At 51.7% G+C, this 21,746-nt stretch overlaps 1 protein-coding gene across 1 annotated transcript; it reads left to right on the top strand.

The window, feature by feature from the left end:
- The first annotated feature begins 3,821 nt into the window (after positions 1–3,821).
- Positions 3,822–7,840, top strand: LYPD3 (LY6/PLAUR domain containing 3). Its single transcript, XM_079800509.1, has 5 exons — positions 3,822–3,952; positions 4,696–4,827; positions 5,512–5,682; positions 6,209–6,370; positions 7,139–7,840. Exons 1-5 carry the CDS (start codon positions 3,871–3,873, stop codon positions 7,645–7,647), a joined length of 1,056 nt encoding a protein of 351 aa, XP_079656635.1. The 5' UTR covers positions 3,822–3,870; the 3' UTR covers positions 7,648–7,840.
- The last annotated feature ends 13,906 nt before the right edge of the window (positions 7,841–21,746 follow it).

Genomic DNA, 21,746 nt, shown 5'->3' with positions numbered 1-21,746 from the left:
GCCCGGGTTGGGGGGGGAATTGGAGCCTCGGCTCCATCTCCCACCTCCCCCCGAACGGGTTCCGTCTGCCTCCCCTGCCCTGCCCCTCCCTCTCACCACTGCCACCCTCCAGCTCCGGCAGGGCCTGGGTGCACATGGGGACGCTCAGGGTCAGGCACTTGTGCCTGATGGCATCTCAGCGTGGGACGTGGCAAAGGGCAGCTGGTGGGAGGAGGACCCACAGCCAGGTTGCTCTAGTTGTGGGGCAGGGTCTCTAGCCATCTGTGAGGGTCTGTGCTCACCCCACAAGTAACCCTGTGCCCAAGGGAACATGACATTCAACACCACGAGGGGCCCAGAGCGGTGGTGGAAGAAAGCATTTCTATTTTTAGTACTTTTTATTTTATTTTATTTTATTTTTTAAAATATATTTTATTGATTTTCTACAGAGAGGAAGGGAGAGGGATAGAGAGTTAGAAACATCGATGAGAGAAAAACATCGATCAGCTGCCTCCTGCACACCCCCTACTGGGGATGTGCCTGCAACCAAGGTACATGCCCTTGACCGGAATCGAACCTGGGACCCTTCCGTCTGCAGGCCGACGCTCTATCCACTGAGCCAAACCGGTTTCGGCTATTTTTAGTACTTTTTAAAATATATGTATTTTATTGATTTTTCCCAGAGAGGAAGGAAGAGGGATAGAGAGTTAGAAACATCGATGAGAGAGAAACACCCATCAGCTGCCCCCTGCACACCCCCCACTGGGGATGTGCCTGCAACCAAGGTACATGCCCTTGACCAGAATCAAACCTGGGACCCTTCCGTCTGCAGGCCGACGCCCTATCCACTGAGCCAAACCGGTGAGGGCTATTTTTAGTACTTTTAAGGGCACTGGATCCCCGTATTTTCATTTTGCACTGAGCCCTGACCCCACCCCTTCTCTAACACATCCCAGACAGTACCTCCCAGAGGGACTGGGTCTGAGACAGGCCGAGCACGTCACTGGGCTGAGCCTGCCCTGTGCCAGGGGACAGGAAACCCATAGTGGAGATGGCCCCAGGCTTGTCTGAGGCCCGGCGTGAACTCCAGTGCTGGGGACTGCCTCCACACTGACCCCTCCGTGCGTCCATCCGGGGACCAGATTCTAAATCTTTTCCCAGTGACTTCTGAGGAGAAGAGCCGGGAGGAGTCACTGAGCAGGTTGAACAGAGGCCCCACGTTCAAACCTCCCTCTGCTCTCTCTGGTCTGGGGCCAGGTGGGGGTCAGCGCCCAGAATCCGGGCAGGCCTGAGCAAGAGGAGGCTCCCCGCCCTGGGTCCCGTTCCCTCCCAAGACGCTAGTTCTTCTGGTCCAGCCAGTTAGGGTTCCTCCCTGAAACTCTCCCACGCGGCTGGGGCCTGCAGGGCCTCCTGCTTCTGAGCACACAGTAATAATAGCATGCCCCGCCGGCCTCCCTCCACCCCGCAAGAGAGGGGTTTTCAGGCCCACTTGGCAAAGGAGGCAGCAAGTTCAGAGAAGGAGACGCGGCTGCTTGAGGTCACACAGCAGGACGATGGCAGAGGCAGGCTTAAGATCCCAGACCTGGTACTTTGCCCACCGCCTCACTCCACCATGGAAGCACTCCTTCCCTTATTGTAAAACAGACACCTCAGGGGCTAAGAGAGGTGAAGACACTTAGCACAGGGTCACACAGCAAAAGTGGGGCTGGGATTCCCGGCTGGGAGGCGGGGAGGCGGGGGCCAGTGCTGAATGACCTCACCGGCAGTCATTCACTTTCTCCCGAATCATGGTGCCCAGTGACCCCACCCCTGTGACTGAGGTGCTAGTCATTGATGGGAATCGGGGGCGGGGGTGGGGGGGGGGGCAATGGGGTCTGGGAGACAAATAATATCTTTACGAACACAGCTGCTCTTTTTACTGCCATCGGTAAATCTCATCTATGAGCCAAGAGAAAGCAAGCAAGAGTAAAGCTGTAACGTTATAGTAGAGTATACTAAATATAATATAATATAATCTATAATAATAAAAGTGTAATATGCAAATCGATCAAACGGCCGAACAGCAGAACGACCGTCCGGACATTCTTCCAGACGACCATCCAGATGAAGCTGGGGCTGTGAGGGGCTGGGGCTGTGAGGCGGCCGGGGCTGCGAAGGCCTACCCTTGCACAAATTTTGTGCATTGGGCCTCTAGTATAATAAATATAATGTAATGTAATATAATATAATATAATATAATATAATATAATATAATATAATATAATATAATATAATATAATACATAAGCAGTCGCATATAGTAGCCAGGACATGGGAATGCTTAGTCGTTTTGTGGTTTGCACAGTGTTCTTGTTAGTTTCCGTGCTCAGACGTGGTGATCGCGCCGTGGTCCTGACTGTGTCTCGCTCCATTCCGCTGTGAGGCCCTGTCTGCTAGCGGTGGTGTGTTGCTGTGTCACACACCATGACCGCACTGTGAGTGCCCGGCCAACTCCTGGCCAGCCGTCAGGGACTGCCTTTCTCTCTCTCACCTGGGAAACTGCCCAGGTCCCTCGCCGGCCTCCTGGTCTTCTCTCTCTCCCCTTCTAGAGTCTTTTCCTTTTCTACACAGAGGCATTTTGCCTTTCTTTCTTTCATAGTGATGTACGTTCAGTGGCGTGTGTAAGTATATAACTTGGCGATCCTTTACATATTTGCACACACGTGTAGCTACCTCCCAGAGGACGAGTGTGGGCTCTCACCACTGCGTCGTTGGGGCAATGCCCAGCCACACGTGGCCCCTGCTGAGACTTCTCCCACTGCTGCTCAGCTTTGTCTGTTCTCCAACTCCATACACGTGGAGTTACAATGTGTGCTTTATTTGTTTAAGGCTTCGGGAGCTCAACATCAAATTTTTGAGATTCATGCATGTCGCCGAGGCCATTGGTGGGCCTTTTCACTGCTGTGCAATATTCCACAGGGTTAGTGAACTACTCTTGCTTTTTCCATTCACTTCCGGATGGATATTTGCCTTATCTTCCAGATGGATCATATCAGAAAGTAAATCTGATGGTGTCCCCAGCTGACTGAGACCCTCTCAGAGGTTCTCCACCTTCCTCAGATTTCATTCAAATCCCTTCTCAGGGCCTGTAACGCCCTAAACGGTCTGGCCCCTGTGGAGCTTCCGTCTCACTTTCCACGCGTCTCCCTCGCCCTCGGAGCTCCTGGTGCGCTGCTCTCCGCCGAGTTTGAATGGGTCTTGCTACTTCCCACCTCTAGGTCTTGGCCCCTGCTGCTCCCTCTGTTTTGTAATGCTCTCTGCCCCCCACCCCGACCTCCTTCATGGGCTAAATCCTCCACGTCCTTGAGACCACACAGCTCTTACATCTTCAGGGAAGCTTCACCGACTGGCCCCACTTCTAGGGCCCACACCTCCTTGCAGCTCCCTCCCACTCCTCCTTCAGTGTCCTCCAGTGAATAACAATCTGTATGATTATTTGGTGAATATCTGTCTCCCCCATCAGACGGTGAGCTCTGTGAGGCCAGGCACTGGTTCTGTCTTAGTCTCCAGACCACAGCTGGCACACCGCAGGTACTCATTAACTATTCAGTGAGTGCCAAGTGTTGAGTAGACCCCTCTGTGAACCTCAGCACTCTCCCCTCTCCCCCCCAAACATACAGACTTTCTTTTGGGACTTGTCAGGGGAACCTGGACTCCCGCCATTTCCCTCCTTGGCAGCTGTGGGTGACGCACCCAGGGGCGGGTCTGCCGCCCCACATCAGACGCTGATTTGGCCTGGTTGGGCAAGGCCAAGGTTGCCTGGGGGGAAGTTACTCATCCCGAGCTCAGGTAAGAGGACCGGGGCTGTGAGGCGGCACACGGAGGGGGAACTCTGAGGGAGCAGGATCGCAACATGGACCCCGCCAGGAAAGCAGGTGCCCAGGCAGTGATCTGCACCACCGGTTGGCTGCTGCTGCTGCCCATGCTGCTTCAAGGTAGGTCTGGGTCGCTAAGTTGGTTAGAGCGTCGTCCCCATAGCTAAGGAGGTGGGTTCCACCCCTGGTCAGGGTACATGTCAGGGTCAACCAATGAATGCATAAATAAGCGGAGCAACAAATCGATGTTTCTCTCTCTCCCCCTCTCTAAAAAAAGATAAGTAAATAAAAAAGAAGGTGGGTCTTCTGGGGAGAGGAGTAGAGGGGGCAGAGTGGGGCCCCAGGGAAGAGGGTCCCCTCACTCCCTACAGAGAAGGAGGGGGTGGGGTGGATTCCTGCCCTGGGGGAGGGGGCTGTGGGAAAAACCTCTTCCAACCTGAGCAGAGGGGGGCTGTGGGAAGACCCCCTGTTCTGGTCAGAGGGGGCTTGTGGGAAGGGATCCCTCGCTGAGCCTACTCATCTGTGGGAAAAATTCTCCCATCCTGAGCGGAGAAGTGTGGGAAGGTGCTCCCCATTCATGGCAGAGTTCTCCCAGGGCTTCCGGTGAGGGATCCCCCACCTTGGGCCTCAGGCGCCGTGGGAAAGATGCTCCCACGGTGGGCATAGGGGGCTTGAAGGAAAGGGACACAATGTCTCCCACGACCCCATATTTGTGGGAAGCTTTTCCTTACTCCTGCCCTGGAAAAGGATGTGCCACAGGATGGTCTCGTCCTGGGGGAGCGAGGGCGGGGGAAGGGGCGCCCTCCGTTGGGGGAGGGGCGGGAGGAGGCTCAAGCAGCGGTCCGCTCCGCCCTCCTCCCCAGGAGCTCAGGCCCTGGAGTGCTACAGCTGCGTGCAAAGAGCCGACGACGGGTGCTCCCCGCAGAAGACCAAGACCGTGAAGTGCGCGCCGGGCGTGGAAGTCTGCACCGAGGCCGTGGGGGCGGTGGAGACCAGTGAGTGGGGGCCCCCTGGCCCACGTGCCTGCTCCTCCAAGCTCCTCCAGCCAGGCCCCGCCCCCTTGTAGTCCAGCCCCGCCCCCTGGACTTGGCCACACCCCTCCAAGCAGCCCCCTCCCTCCCTTTCTGCCTGGCCCGGGCCCTTCCCCACCGCCGCGCCGTCAGGGCTTAGAGGCGGGCGGGCTGAGAGTTGAGAAGTGGGTGGGTGAACTAGGAAGGACCGGGATCTGGGACCCCGTCCCCTTCTGGAGCACACCCTATCCATTTCTGCGCCACCACGATCTCCCTGCCTTTTGCTGCCCCTGCCAGAATGTTCTCCTCCCCAACCCAGCCTCCCCTATCCCCTGGGGCCCTGGCGAGGGAGGTTTCTGTAGGGGACTTCTAGGTGCCCTAGGCGGAGGCTCGGACGCTCAGACCCGCATCCCAGCCCGGTCCGAGGCCACAGCTCCCAGGAGGCCCGCCCCTCTCTGACCCAGTTCCTTCGGAGGGTGCCTTCGGCGGCTCCGCCCTTCTTATAGCCACTCCCCCCCCCCCCCCCCCCCATTCTGGTCCATCTGTCCGCCTGGCAGCCCCTGGGGTTCAGCTTGTTGAAGTCCCGCCCCTCCGTCGGTCATTCTTTCCTCGGATCGGCTCTTTCTGAGGGTCTCGCCTCCTCTGATCGCCCCCCTTCCCTCCCCGCAGTCCACGGGCAATTCTCGGTGGCAGTGCGCGGCTGCGGGTCCGGACTGCCGGGCAAGAACGACCGCGGACTGGACCTCTTCGGGCTTCTGGCCTTCATCCAGCTGCAGCAGTGCGCCCAGGACCGCTGCAACGCCAAGCTCAACCTCTCCACGCGAGCGCTCACCCCCGCAGGTGGGTGGGTGGGAGCGGGCCCCAGGCCCAGGGGGCGGAGCGTGTGGGGCCCGAGCCGCTAGGGGTGCTCCCCAGCCCGACGCCTGAGAGCGCGGAGTGGGCGGGGGCGGGGCCCGGAGGCACCCCGCTGGCCTCGCCGCGGGGGCACCTGTGCGGCCGGGCGCTGGGGGCGGGTCCGCAGGGTGGGGCGGAGCTAGAGGCTGAACCAGGGTCGGACGAGGTGGGGAGACGGGGGGCTGGAGCCACCCCAGGCCGAAGTGTGCTTTCCGAACCATCTTTAAAAAAAGATTTTTTTTTTAAAAAATATATTTTTATTGATTTCAGAGAGGAAGGAAAGAGAGGGAGAGAGAGAAACATCAATGATGAGAATCATTGATTGGCTGCCTCCTGCACGCCTGGGGATGTGCCCTTGCCTGGAATCGAATGCGGGGCCCTTCAGTCCGCAGGCCAACGCTCTGTCCACTGAGCCACACCGGCCAGGGCCCGAACCTTCTGGCCCCCTTCCTCACACCCCGCTCCCCCGTAGGTAACGAGAGTGCGTACGAGCCCAACGGTGCCGAGTGCTACAGCTGCGTGGGGCTGAGCCGCGAGGCGTGCCAGGGCGCCGCGCCGCCCGTCGTGAGCTGCTACAACGCCAGCGACCGCGTCTACAAGGGCTGCTTCGACGGCAACGTCACCCTGACGGCAGGTGAGCGAGCCCGGAGCAGGGGCCGCGGTACTTGCAGCCTTTCCGAGGCCTCCTGCGCGACCGTAGCCCTTTGCGCAAAGGGTCCCCCCCCTCCCCCCACAACGCACTCCGGGCGCTGTCGGCCTAAGTTCTGGTCTCGTGTTCAGAGCTTCTTGAGAAATGCAGTCCTGTGGCACCGGGGATAGGGATGCTTTCTGTCCCAGTTGTTTTGGGAGATGCATGTCCATAGAGGCCTGGCGAGGGCAGAACGCAGGGATGGGCCGTGGGAAATGTTTTCAAACCTTCAAGCTTCTACCCGGGCATTGCGGGGGAATGTGGTTCTGACTCCTTACAACTCGAGGGGTTAGGGTGCCCCCCTAAACCACATAGGAGAGGTGCAGGTCAGCCTCCTGGCCTCTGCCTCGGGGCATCATGGGAGTTCAAGTTCTTCAATCCCCCTCCTCCCTCCCCCCCCCCCCCCCCCCCCCCGCCGCCTCTGCCAGGTGTATTATGAGATGTAGCTCTAACTCTAAGACTAAATATTGGGGGGGGTAATGGGGGGCAGGAGGGGGGGAGGGGACTTTTGCTCTCCTGCCATAGGAAGTGGGACCAGTCCTATGCCAAGGACCGGGGCAGTGTTTCTCCAAGTGGGGCCTGAGCTGAGACTGTTGGCTCAGGGGAACCCTCGGCCCCCTGTTTTGGAGGTTTTTTTTGCCTCTAAGCTTCACTCTGGGGGCGCCTCCCCGGCCCTGTCTTCAACCCCGGCCTGTGTGTGTCTCCCCCCCTCAGCCAATGTGACCGTGTCCTTGCCCGTCCGGGGCTGCGTCCAGGACGAGTTCTGCACCCGGGACGCGGTGACGGGCCCCGGCTTCACGCTCAGCGGCTCCTGCTGCAAAGGGCCCCGTTGCAACGCAGACCTCCGCAACAAGACCTTCTTCTCCCCGCGCATCCCGCCCCTGGTCCTGCTGCCCGTCCCTCAGACCACCGCTCCGGCCACCACCACCCCGGGCACGGCCTCCGCCCCCAAAGCACCCACCAAGCCCGTCTCCACCGTCTCCACCGGCTCCACCACCAAATCCAGCCCCGCCTCCGCCAGCCAGACTCCGGCCAAGGCAGTGGAACCCAAGACCGCGCACAGAGAGGGGTCCAGCTCGGCCGGAGGCGCTGCCGGCCACCAGGACCGCAGCAATAAGGAGCAGTACCCCACAAAAACGTGGGCCCACAATCAAGGCTCGGCAGCGCCCTCGGCCGGGCTGGCGGCTCTCCTGCTGGCTGTGGCTGCTGGCAGCCTCCTCTGAGCCTCTCCACCGGGGAGCCTCCTCCCTGCCCCCCTGCCCTCGCCCTGGGGCCCCGCTCCTCCCTCTCCCGCCACTGGACTGGGCTGGCCCAGCCTCCCCCCCCCCCCCCCCCCGTTCTTCCATTGACCTCAGTCCCCAGCTTCCGCTGCGCTGGTCTGCGGCTTCGGGAAATAAAGGGACCCTTGTACATATCCTCCTGGGCCTTCTAGCTTTTTGAGGCTGCGAATGTATCCCCCCTCCTCCGACTCTCCCCCTTGTCGTCATGGCGACGAGAGTAGTTAGCATTGTCACAGGGACCGCGGGAGCGACAAGGAGGAGCTTTCCCATAGCCGCGCTGGAAGGTGGGGGGCAGAGTGGGATAGCGGGTCCCTCCTCTGCGGGCCCCGCCCCGCACCCCCGTGGGCATTGTCTCAGCCGCCGTCTTCCTCACTGGACTGTGAGCTCCTCAAGGGCCGGGACCGCGCCTTGTGCCTCTGTGCGGTCCGGTTCTGGAACAGAAAGGCCTCAATAAAAGTTGGATCGCTTTGTACAGTGTTCTGAAGGAGTCACCTCTACCTCCTTTCTTACAATAACGCCTTGAAGCTGAGCTAGGGAGGAAAGGCCAACACCTTTAACGGAGGAGCTGAGATAGCCCAGGCGGGAGTCTGGGTTGAACTCCTCTCTTTTTCATTATTTTTTTAAAATATATTTTTATTTGACTTCAGAGAGGAAGGGAGAGGGAAGGAGTGATAGAAACATCCATGATGAGAGAGAATCATGGATCAGCTGCCTCCTGCATGCCCCTTCCTGGGGTCAAGCCTGCAATCTGGGCCTGTGCCCTGACCAGGAATCGAACCATGCCCTCCTCGTTCCTAGATTGAGGCTCAACCACTGAGCCACACTGGCCGGGCTGTTATTTCTTTTATCTTTTTGTCTCTGACGCCTTTCAGAGAATGGATGTTTGCCAGGTATTTTATTTATTATTGTTTTTTAAAAATTTTTTTATTGATTGATTTTAGAGAGAGAGGAAGGGGGACACAGAGAGAGAGATGTGTTGTTCCATTTATTTATGCATTCATGGGTTGATTCTTGTCTGTGCTCTGAATGGGGATCGAACCCGCAACCTTGGTGCATTGGGACAGTGCTTGAAGAGCTACCCTGCCGGGTGCCAGATGATTATTTATTTATTTATTTGTTGTTGACATTATTACAGATGTTCCCCACTCCCCATCCCCCTTTGCTCCCTCCACCCAGACCGCCCTCCCCTCCCTCTGGCCCTAGCCCCACTGCCGGCTGTGTCCATGGGCTATGCATATATGTTCTTGCCAGGTATTTTTAAAAGCACCCATTGTTTTCTGGTTCCAGGCTCTGTGGCAAGCACTTTCCACACACCACTGACTATTACAGCCTTCCTGTAATTACAGTATCAGCATTTTGTTTTCCAACTTTGATTATGAAAAATGTCACACCTACAGACCAGTTGGAAAGATCCTGCGATGCACCTCCCTTTGCCCTCCACTGAGGTCCCCAAACTTGGAACATTTTGTGAGGTCCACTCATGCTCCATTTTACAGATGCAAACACTGAGGCACAGACAAGATTAAGTCACTTTCTCAAGCTTTCCCAGAGCAGTGGTCGGCAAACTGCGGCTCTCGAGCCACATGCAGCTCTTTGGCCCCTTGAGTGTGGCTCTTCCACAAAATACCACGGCCTGGGCGAGTCTGTTTTGAAGAAGTGGCGTTAGAAGAAGTTTAAGTTTAAAAAATTTGGCTCTCAAAAGAAATTTCAATCGTTGTCCTGTTGATATTTGGCTCTGTTGACTGATGAGTTTGCCGACCACTGCCCTAGAGGGTGCCCCCAAAACCACTAGTTTGCATGTTAGGTGTTGTGGGACACAGATGGGGAGGCCCTGCCCTGATCTACTGCTCACCATTTAGTGCTGCACTGTTCAATATGGTAGCCACCAGCCACATGTTGCTGTACACATTTAAGTTTAAATTCATTAAAATTAAAATTAAATGAAATTTAAAATTCAGTTCCTCAGTCACATTTCAAGCGCTCAAGTAGCCACACGTGGCCACTGTACGGACGGTACAGATATGGAAATTTCCATTATTTCAGCTCTGGACTCTAGGGTGTAACAGAGAAAAGACCCATGATTTGATCTTTTTATTTATTTATCTCTCCTTCCCTCACTGATTTTTAGAGAGAGTGGAAAGGAGCGGGAGAGACACAGAGAGAGAAACATCAGTGCGAGAGAGACACATTAATTGGTTGCCTCCCGCACGTGCCTGGACCAGAGAGGGGGCTCCATCGCAGGATCCAAAGTATGTGCCCTTGACCGGAATTGAACCTGAGACCCTTCAGTCTGAGGGCCAACACTCTAACCACTGAGCAACCCGGCTAGGGCAAGACCTGTGATTTTAATCCACCGGGTGTTGGTGGTGAGCCCAAGGCCTGGTCAGAGTGAGTGTCAGCAACAGATTGGGGGAAAATTTAGCCAGCTGGCGTTTCCTCCCCTGCTCTTATCTTTAATCTTTTAAAAAAAAGAAACACAAACAAAACCCTTTCAACTGCCCTCATCTGCCTGTTATTCTTTCCTCGTCTCCACCCTGCCTCTGACCTGTCTATCAGGAGCATGAATTCAGTTGTTCGCGTACTGTAATCCTAATTGCTTTGATGAATGTCATAACCCAGGAGCTTTCCAGTGGGCTGAGTCAGAATTGTGCTGGAATCAGCGTCTCTCCTGGGCTGGCTTTGACCAGGTGAATCCATTCAGGAGAAGAAATCTACCAGGTGAGAGTTTATAGGTACCATCAGCTGTCACGACCATGGACTAAAACCCAAGTTGGGGGTTATGGGCTAATTAATGGGCTTTTCTTTCTGAATTAATTTACATGAAAATATGACAGTGCCACTTCAGTAAAAGCACAGTTACGTGTGGTTGTTAACAAGATATCTGATGGGATATCGTGCTTGTGCGTTTGGCATGGAATGAAAGGATATCCGGAATATCGCAGCCCCCTTTAGAAGGAGTGATTGTTAAGCCCTGGCCAACAATCTCCAGACTCCTCCCTGCCCAGCACAGTGTGTGCTGTGCATTGTGGGAGCCGGGAGCACTGAGCACAAGTGATGGGTGTGAGACTGCAGAGTTTTAATTTTATTTGAATTGGCTTCCATTTAAATTAGCTTGTGGCTGCCATGTTGGACAGCAAAGCGTTAGATGGACAGCTGGAGTGTTGGCCAAACTGGAGGGCTGTCTTCTCATAATTGGGTTCAATGAACAAATAGTGGTTCCTGATTCGGGATCTAAGCATGACAGCATTTCCCCCTGACTGTGCAGGACTGTTCTCGGGGACTAGTCTCTGCTTTTCAATATCAGCATGACCATGGGCTGGCCATTTTGCTTCTCTGAGCCTTTGTTTCCCAACTGTCAAGTGAGGGATAATAATATCCCTTTTGCAGGGCGTTGTGAAGTCAGGCTGAAGTTCCCAGCCAGCCCCACCTTTCTCTAGCTGTGTGACCTTGGACGAGTTACTTAATCTTCCTTGGCCTCAGTTTCTGCAACTTTAAGATGGACATGAACATTACCTTCCTTCTACAGTAGTTATGAGGATTAAGCAATATCTGCACAGTACGTGGAGCCTGGGGTGTGATACAGCCTATATAGTATGTGTTTGCTCTTGTTATCCTCGCAAGAAGACTGGGCAGAGATGGCAGGTCAGGAAATCAATTCAGTAAGTCTCTGCCAGTGGTGTCGGGGCTGATCTCTTTACTGTTTCTCTTGGGATTTATTTTTCTGTGTTATAGTCCAGTTCTTAAAACCGTATTTGATATCATCTTTTTAAGCAAGGATATTTGTTTTGTGCTGCTCTTGTTTCAGGTTCACAAACATGTTTTGTACTGGTCTTGATATAAAGAAGATTTCCTGCCCGGCCAGTGTTGCTCAGTGGTTGAGCGTCGACCCAGGAACCAAGATGTCACTGGTTGATTCCGGTCAGGGCACATGCCTGGGTTTCGGGCTCGATCCCCCAGAGGGGGGCGTGCAGGAGGCAGCTAGTTGATGACGTTTCTCTCTCATAGATGTTTCTATCTCTTTCTCCCTCTCCCTTCCTCTCTCTCTAAAAATCAATAAAAACATTTTTTTTAAATTAAAAAAAACCTTTCTTACTTCCTATGTGCTCAAACAAGTTTTCAAAGCACTGCTTTAGCCCTGGCCGGTGTGTTCAGTGGTTAGAGCATCGGTCCTCACACGGAGGGGTCTTGGATTCGATTCTTGGTCAAGGGCACGTACCTGGTTGCAGGTTGGATCCCCAACCCAGTTGGACCCAATCGATGTGCCTCTCACATTGATGTTTCTCTCTCTCTCTCCCTGCCTCCATTCTACTCTCTCTAAAAATCAATGGAAAAAGTATCTTCAGGTGAGGATTAACAAAAACAAAAAAAGCACTGCTTTAATCTTTTTTAATTGGAAATATCTCAAAATTACGGAAAAGTGAGTACCGTACAAAGAAATTAATTTTCCTAAATCATATGAGAGTAAGTTGCCAATGTTACGCCCCATAATGTTTAGTGTGTGTTTCCTACAAGCAAGGACCTTCCCCGTAACCAAAGGATAACTTCAAACATAAAGAAGATTAGCATTGGTAAGTTTCTACTATCTAACCCTCACACTCCATTCAAGTATCACCAGTTGTCCCAATAAATGGCCTTCACAGTATTAAAGAACAAAAATTCAGCCGAGTAAATTTACTTATTAGAATTATGTCATGCAGGTTTTTTTGTTTTAGTTTTTAGTCATGCAATACATGCTTTTTAATTTTTGTTTTTACTTTTAAATTAAATTTTACTTTTCCCCCCATCACCATTTATCCCTCCATACCCTCTTCCACCTCCAGCCCCCACCTCCCCACAATCACCACACTGTTGTCTATGCCCATGAGTTCTTTCTTTTTTTTGCTCAATCCCCCACCTCTCCCCAACACTGCAACACCCCACCCCCAACCAGAGCTGTCTGCCTGCTCTGTATTTATGAGTCTGTGTCTATTTTGCTTGTTAGCTCATTAAGTTCCACATGTGAGTGAAATCATATGGTACTTGCCGTTCTTTGACTGGCTTATTTCACTTAGCATAATGTTCTCCAGGTCCATCCATGCTGCTGCAAGGGGTAAGAATTCCTTTTTTTTTTTTTTTTTTTACTAGGACAGCTGTGTCATATTCCATTGTGTAAATGTACCGTAGCGGTGAGCTGCTTCCAAATCTTGGCTATTGTATGTAACGCTGCAGTGAACAGAGGGGTGCATGTATTCTTTCGAGTTAGTGTTCCAGGTTTCTTTGGATACATTCCCAGAAGTGGAATCGCTGGGCCAGAAGGCAGTTCCATTTTTAATTTTTTGAGATAACTCCATGCTGACAGCAGCCCCACCTGGGTAACTGGGCTTTCCACAGCGACAGCCGAGAAAATTTAAATACGAATTGACGTTATTGGATGATTCACCGATGGGGCAGCGTCCCATTTAGCAAACAGAAGGCAGCTCGCAGGAGTTGTACAAAATGGGAGGTTTTATAGGCAGATTACCTCACGCGTGTGGATCAGGAAATTCCAGACTGGTTGGTTTACGATCCCCTTCCTGGGAGAGACTAACCTGCACTTGGGGTCTGTTTCTTTTTAACAACAGTGAAGGGTTCAAGCTGGACTCTGTCACTGCACTGAGTTGTCCTGTCCCTTTAGCTTCCTTTAGACTGGAAAATTCTTCCCTCTTCCCTTGGCCGCCATGACTCCTGTGAACAGTAGAGGCCAGTTTGGGGGCAGGATGTCCACCCGTTTGCCTTGGTCTGCATCTTCTCCCGATCAGATCCCGGTTATGCATCTCGGGCAGGAGGGTCCCAGGATGGTGGCTTTCAGGACAGTCGCTTTGATCGCTTGGGAAAGGCGGAGTCTTCCAGGCTTCTCCACGGGAAGTCACCCTTCCCCGCTTTGTAATGAATGTGTTTTCCGGGGAGACATTTAGGGGCTGTGTAAATACCCGTTCCTCATCACATTTGCTTTTTTATTTTTATTTTGAGAGTATGTTTATTAAAGCTGGGGGCAGGGAGACCAGGAAGGGCTGAGGATGGAAGAACAAGAGAGCCCAGACACGTGACAGGAAAGTGAGCCACGTGGGGCTGGGTGGACCCAGTGGGAAGTAAAAGTCACAGTGACAGAAAGGAGCCGAGGGGGGCTGCTGTCCCCTCACTGGGAAGTCAGAGGAAAAGGGGGCCTTGGAGACAGGTTCAGGGGGTAAACCTGGGATGAGCTGCTGCCGCCCATTGCTCCCCTTGTTGCAAGTTTTGTGGGGACCCTTAGAGTTTAGGACAGTGATGGGCAACCTTTTGAGCTTGGTGTGTCAAACTTCGCCAAAAAACTGAGCATAACTCGGGTAGTGTGTCACTTTGAGGAAAAAACATTATTTCGTGATATTTATAGTTTAAATAACATAAATGTTTCATCCTCGGCATGCGGCCACCTCAGCGGCCGCGTGTCATCAGAAATGGCACTGACACGCGTGTCAGAGGTTCGCCATCACTGGTTTAGGAGATACATGCCTGAGTGGGAAGAAAGGTGGGAGAGCGCTCCTCATCAGATGTTTTATTTATTAATTTATTTAGTTATATCTGAATAGACTCATAGCATCGGTGGATTATAATCTATCATAGTCATGCTTTGTTCTCATGTTCAAATTGTCCCCAGTTTGACCTGCGGGAGCTCCTGTGAGCTGGTCGCTGAGTCCTTTCAACCTGTCCCCATCATTCTTTGAGCATGTTTTTTTTTTTTTTTTTTGCTTCCTGGCACAACAAGACCTGCCAGGCTTACCATGTCCTTTCACGGTGCCCGTCCTAGAATTAGGCTTTACTCCAGGAAGCCCTGGGATATTTCACTGGAGGATGACATTTATTTTTTTATTTTTGTTAATCCTCACCCGAGAATATTTTTTCCCTCCATTGATTTTTGAGAGTGGAAGGGCGGGGGGAGAGACACAGAGAGAGAGACATCGATGTGAGAGAGACATAGATTTGCTGCCTCCTGCACCCTCCCTGACCTGGGCTGGGGAGGCAACCGAGGTACGTGCCCTTGGCTGGAATGGAACCCAAGACCCTTCAGTCAGAGGGCCGATGCTCAAGCTGGCTCGGGCTGGAGGATGACATGTAAAAACCACGATTTGGGACCAATAGCTGTGGTTGCTATTGGGTTCTTGCTGCACCCAGGCTTTCTCAGTGGGCAGAAGCAGGAAATATGGATATATTTACACACACACGTACATCTATATTTATTCTACATCTACCTCTGTATCTTGAAAATCCTGAGGCTACTCTATCTCCAATTCCAACTCCTCACTCTAGGGTTCATTCTAGTTGTCTCCCTTTGCATAATTGTAGTCCATGAGTGAGAAGTCTGGCTCTCAATGTCCTTGATATACTTATTTCTGTGCTCAATTCCCCTGAAAGCAGCCAGTCTTTTTTTTTTTTTAATATATTTTATTGATTTTTCACAGAGAGAAAGGGAGAGGGATAGAGAGCTAGAAACATCTATGAGAGAGACACATCGACCAGCTGCCTCCTGCACACCCCCCACCGGGGATGTGCCCGCAACCAATGTACATGCCCTTGACTGGAATCGAACCTGGGACCCTTCAGTCCGCAGACCGACACTCTATCCACTGAGCCAAACCGGTTTCGGCAGCAGCCAGTCTTTTACAGCTGCCACTGCCCACACCCCACAGCCCCTTGGGTGGACGCCTGCTCATCCCACCCTATTCTGAGCCCTGCACCCCCCTCTCCTACCCTCTTCCAGACACCTACTTGCTTCTGTTCAGGAAGGGAAAGAAAGGACGACAAAGGAAGAGCTTAATGTGTTTCACACAGACCTTTGTTTTGCTCTTCCAATTGCTACGCCTAGCTGTGCTTTCTTTCCTTTCCTCTTTCTTGTTAAAAAATGCAAGATTCTGCCTAACTTCAGTGTTCCTTGTTGAACTGGACAGAGCTTTAAAACGTTTTCAGCGCCAGATGGTTTGGCTCAGTGGACAGAGCGCTGGCCTGTGGACTGAAGGGTCCTGGGTTCGATTCTGGTCAAAGGCACGTGCCTGGTGTGCAGGCTCGATCCCCGGTGTGAGGCATGCAGGAGGGAGCCAATCAACGATTCTCTCTCATCATTGCTGTTTCTATCTCTCTCTCCCTCTCCCTTCCCCTCTGAAATCAATAAAAATATATTTAAAAATAAATAAGTAAATAAATAAAATGTTTTCGGCACAGCACTCACTAAAGCAGGAGCCCGAGGAGAGACGAGAAAGGAGGAGATGGAGGAAGGACATAGGGGCAGGGGAATCTAGGCAGGTGAAAAGCAACCGAGGGAGAAAAATGACCTCATCTGCTGCCCATGTTTTTTCCAAAGTTTGATCTTTGAGGTCCATGTTTACGCTTGAGAAATGGATTTCAACATCAGGCAGGGCTGGCCGGGGACAAGGCAGCCGGCAGGAGACAGGTGGGAGCGTCTGCCTGAACTGGCCTTGCTGGTTTCTCTTCTTCTGGGTTTGTGTTTTTAAGGAAGGTCTCATTTCATTTTAATTACATAAGAAATACGTGGAAACCTTCTCGCTGTGAAACAAACATTCAAGCCATCCAGAGAGAGAGAGCAAAAAGCCCCAGTGAGAAATGGGCAGTCAGCCAGTGGCAGAGGGGGAATTTGAGCGCAATTTGGAAATGCTTTTCACAGGGACAAACGTGCATAATTTTTGACTTGGCAGTTTTCTTCCGAGGAATTCAGCGTGGGAGATGGGTTCCTATGGCTGACACAAGGTCTGCTCAAATGATCTGAATTCCAGTAGTCTTGGTAATGGCAAAAAACTAGGAATATCCTAGAGGTTTATTAAGAGGGGACTGGTTAAGTGTAGTACGTTTAGACAGTCTGATGCTTCATGGACATTGAACAAAACAAGACAAGGGTATTATGCTAAGTGAAAGAAGTCAGAGAGAGAGAGACAAATACCATATGATTTTACTTATAGGTGGGATCAAAAGAACAAACACAAACAGACAAAACAGGAACAGACTCATAAATACTGAGAACAGTCTGATGGATGCCAGAGGGGAGAGGGTTTTGGGGGCTAAGTGAAAAAAAGCAAAGGCTTTAAGAAGTACAAACCGGCAGTTACAAAATGGTCACAAGATGTAAAGTACAGCATCGGGAATATACAGTCAATCATATCGTAATAACTATGCATGGTGTCAGATGCGTACTAGACTTACCAGGATCACTTACGTCTGAAATGAATATAATATTGAATGCCTACTATAATTGAAAAATAAAAAAATAAATGCAACACATGAAAAAAAAACAACAACAACCCACAAGGCACATCTATATATACTCATCTGGAGAGATTTTGATGTTCATGAAAAAAAAAAAAAAAAAAAAAGCAAGATGCAGAATAGTGTGCCACCATTGAGACCAATGAGTTAAAAAATGATCTCGGTGTGAGTGTTTGTAGATATTTCAGGAAATACCCACAAGGCAATAAATGCTCTTGCCTCTGGAAAGGGGTGGGGGTGGGAGGGGGCTTTTCCATCCTTCCTGTGTGATCTTGGACAAGCCTGTGTCTTCTCTGAGCCTCAGTTTCCCCGTTTGGAAAGGGAGGGTGATTAAGTGAGAGGCTGGAATTTTATTCCAGGGCAGGCACACCGGAGAGGCCACTGAAGAGAGGCCCGCTCCTCCTGTGACTTCACAAGGAGCCCCTCCCAGGTCCTGCTTCATCTGTTCCCGGGAAAAGGGCTTGGCTCTTGGCGGGTCTGCCCAGGGCCAGCGGTAGTGTGTGGGTTTTTGACTTCACGCAGGAAAAATTTCAAAACGTGAGTCCAGGTGACTGTGAGGGAACGGCAAAACAAGAAAAGGCTTAGCATAGAAGAAGCAACTGGATCGCCTCGCTCTCTGGGAAGTCAGAGAAAAGGGGCCTTGGGGGCAGGTTCGGGGGTGAGCCTGGGATGAGCTGCCGTTGCCCATTGCTCCCCTGGTCACAAGCCTCGTGGGGTCCTTGAGAGTTTAGGCGGTGCATGCCTGTGGGGGAAGAAGTGGGGGGAGAGGGAAAAGGAATGGCAGGGACTGCTCCCCAGAAGGAGAGCGTGCCCTGGTCCTTTGTCTTGAGGCTTTTATCTCTTTCGCACAGGCGCACAGGAGGGAGTCTTACAGCAGACTATTCATCACTGTTTCAGGTGGGCTCCTCCAGGGTCCTGGTCTCCACTGACGGGTCAGTGTCAGGGCGGGGCCGTCAGTCATGGCAGCTGGTCCTGGTGTGGCCCACCTGGTTCTTCTGCTTTTCTGGGTCTGGAGCTGAAATACAACTGAGGCCTAGATGTTATCTGTAGGGAGGTGACCTTCTGTATCTGCTGTAAATTGCTCTGGGTTTGTTCAGCCATCTGTCTGTTTCTCTGTTCCACTGGCCTACTGGCCGGTCTCACATTCAAAGTAAAAAATTGGCATTTGCGCATTTGCAGCCACCGGTCTGCAGCCAGATTCCCAAGGGGATTTTCCTAACTCCTTGGCAATCTATGGCAAGTGAGGGGAAGGTAATTCAATCCTTTCCCGTATCTCTTCGTCCCACCACACCCTCTTGTTTGGGTCCAACAGTGGGTTTCCCCTTCAGGATTCTCAAAAATCACCATCAATCTCGCCCTGCCTGGTGTGGCTCAGCTGGTTGTGCGTGGTCCTGTGCACCAAAAGGTCACCGGTGTGATTGGATTCCCGGTGTGCAGGCTCCCATCAATGTTTCTCTCTCTCTCTCTCAAATTAATAAAAACATCTTTAAAAAATAATAATCATTCTGTCTCTGCTGAGCCCTCCCCTGAGGGCAGAGTGGCCCCGTGGGCGCTCGCTCACCCACCTTACATGTGACCTGTGTAGACGCCCATCTCAGTTCGGTACCCAAGGAGCTCCACTGCCCGGGTCCAAAGCTCTGCTCCTCCACCACTCTGTGAGCTGGGGCAAGTCCCTTCATCTTCCTGTGCCTCAGTTTCCTCACCTACGAAGTAGAAGCAATACTAGTACCTATTTGGTAGGGTTGTTGTGAGGATACCAGGTAGCCAAGGTGACTGTATCTGCCCTGGGCAGTATGGCGGCCACTGCCTCTCCGAGGCCCCGTCTTTCTGTAGCCCTCTCTGACTTGGCTTTGGAGTTCTCTCCCTGGCGTCCAAACATGAATAGTATTCAGTACATACATTTTGTAAATAAAATGTATTGTAGTTTAAAAAAAAGAAAGAAAGGAAGAAATGTGGCTGGTCTGAATAGAGACATGCTGCGAATGTAAAAATACAGCATTTTGAGGACTAAAATTACAGCATTTTGAGGACTAAGTAGGAAAAATAAAAAGAATGTAAATACTTCCCTTATTATTATTGTATAGATCACATTATGAAAGGCTAACATTTTGGATACGTTGGGTTAAAATACGATAATCTCACCTGTTTCTTTGTGCTTTTTCTAACGTGGCTCCTAAAAAGTTAAAAACAACACACGTGGCTCACATTATGTCTCTATTGGACGGCACTGGTTTAGAAGCACATAAATGTTACCTTGTATTTTTTTTTCTTTTCTTTATTTTCCTTTTTATTTTTTTAGAACAAGGAATTAGGACAGATCACCGGCAGATACAGAACTCTGTGGGATTCCCAGATGTTGCTCAAATCGATTCATTTCTCCTACGTCCCCTTTCTGAGTCCAGGCCTCCTCGCGTCTTGCCTACGTCCTGTTCTCGCTGCGTTTGCGCTCAGGTCTCATGGTGGCCATTGCCCCCGGTCACTGATAGCCAGGCCCCCTCTGCTCGCCTTCCCCACACCTGGGAGACGTGCCCGGCCACAGAACTAAGAGCGGAAGCGACAAGGGTGCGTCCAGGTGGGGGCATTTGAGCGGATGTTCTCTGCCCTGTGGACATGACCACCAACCTTCCCAATGGCAGGGCCGGGGTGGGGGAGTGAGGACAATGCGCCCTCGGAGCCCGTGACAAATGTCAGCGAGTGAGGAATAAACCTTGTTTGTTTTGAGCCACTGCGTCTGGAGTTGTTTGTCACCGCAGCGTCCCTGGGGCCTTCCCCCTCCCCTTCCCCTCCTCTGCAGCGGGCCTGTTTGCGGATCCCGTCAAGGCCTCCCACCAGCTGTAACCCTTTCCCCGTTCCCAGCACGGTCATGACAAGGTCCAGATGCTTCCGTGGCTTTCGAGGCCAGACCTGCCCTTCAGCATCATACGCCCTGCTTCCAGCTTATCTCCAACCCCGCCCCACCCCTGATGACGTTTCTGTGAGCACCTCACTCTCCTGCTCACTGCCCAGACTCTCGCCTTCCTTCGTCCTGCCCTCTCTCGGCCTGGCTGACACCTACTCAGCCAGGAAGCCCTCTCCAGTCTGGATCAGGTGCCTCCTTTGGGGCTCCCCCGCCCCAGGGATCCCCCGTAATCGTCCTGATCCCTTCACATCATCTCTATCTGAAGAACAGGTCTCTCTCTGCCCCTGGATTTCAGTCCCCCGAGGGCAATGCCAGGGCTTTTTGCAGCGCTGCTCACGTCAGGGCCAGACGCAGAGGAGGGTTTCAACAAACCTCTGTTGGCTGAATAATGAATGAGCTCGGGTGCGAAGCAGATGTCTTCACCGCAGGGTTTTCCGCCAGAGGCTGCGGTCTCTGCCTCTGCCTTCCCCGTTTTCTACCGAAAGGCTGACTTCCTCTGGAGCGGGGCCTGGGGCCTGGCAGCATTCCTCCTCGGGCGCAGCAGGGAAGTGGCTGTGGTTTCTGTGGAAAGTCCCAGAGAAATTCTGTTTTCTCGGCTCTTCTAACCAGTTCAACCCAAATATCTGTGCTGACTCAACACTCTCGCCAACGTTTTATATTTTCCCAAACACGTTTCATGAGAAGCTGCAAACATACAGGAAAGTTGAAATGATTTTACAGTGCACACAGGTGTACCCATCCCCTGGATTCTACAATCACCAGTTGACTCTGATTGCTTCATCACATATCCACCCATCTTTCTATCCCTCGGTCTGTCCGTCATTCCAAAATAAGTTGCCGTCACCAGCACATTTCCCTCTCAACACGATCCCACCTGTGACATTAACAAGAGTCTGGCCCTGCCAGGGTGGCTGGCTCGGAGCATCATCCCATGCACCAAAAGGTTGTGGGTTTGATTTCCGGTTGGGGCATGTCCTGGAGGCAACTGATTGATGTTTCTCTCTCACATTGATATTTCTCTCTCACATTGATGTTTCTCTCTCTCTCTCTCTCTCTCTCTCTCTCTCGTCAATAAACATATCCTAGGGTAAGAATTAAAAAAAACCACAAACCCACATAAACAAACGAAAAACAAAAGTTCAATTTTTTAAATATATTTTTTTATTAATTTCAGAGAGGAAGGGAGAGGGAGAGAGAGATAGAAACATCAATGATGAGATAGAATCATTGATTGGCTGCTTCCTGCATGCCCTCCACTGGGGATTGAGCCTGCAACCTGGGCATGTGCCCTTGACTGGAACCAAACCTGGGACCCTTCAGTCCATAGGCAGACGCTCTATCCACTGAGCCAAATCACCTAGGGCCAAAAGTTCAATATTACTTACAGTTCATTCTTATTTGTTTAGTTTTCAGGTAAAGTTTACGTACACGGAGATGCACAAAGGCTAAGTGCACTGTGAAAGGAGTTATGACAGATGTGCAGACCTGTGCCAACCAAGTCCCTGTCAGAGCATTAACCACTCCAGAAGGTTCTCTTCCACCCCCTCCCGGTCAACCACTGCGTGTCAGAGAGCAATAGGGGAGGTAGGAGAAACAGGGTAGGAAGCGGGGGACCAGACCTTCAAGGACCTCTTACACCATGATGAGGAATTAAAAAAATAATCAATGCTATTATTAATATTCTTATTACCTTCTTAATAATAAGATCAATAATAATAAGAGTATGCTGGATCTTTTTTGTTTGCTTTTTCAGACCCACTCTCTGCCTTTCCCTGTCATACTCTTGGGAATGTGCTCATACCTTGGGCCGATCTGTATGGACTACACTGGCCTTTTTATTTTATTTTATTGATTTTTTACAGAGAGGAAGGGAGAG

The sequence above is a fragment of the Cnephaeus nilssonii genome, assembly GCF_951640355.1.
Source record: "Cnephaeus nilssonii genome assembly, chromosome: 20".
Taxonomy (NCBI): Eukaryota; Metazoa; Chordata; class Mammalia; order Chiroptera; family Vespertilionidae; genus Cnephaeus; species Cnephaeus nilssonii.
This window is presented reverse-complemented; position numbering and strand designations above follow the sequence as displayed.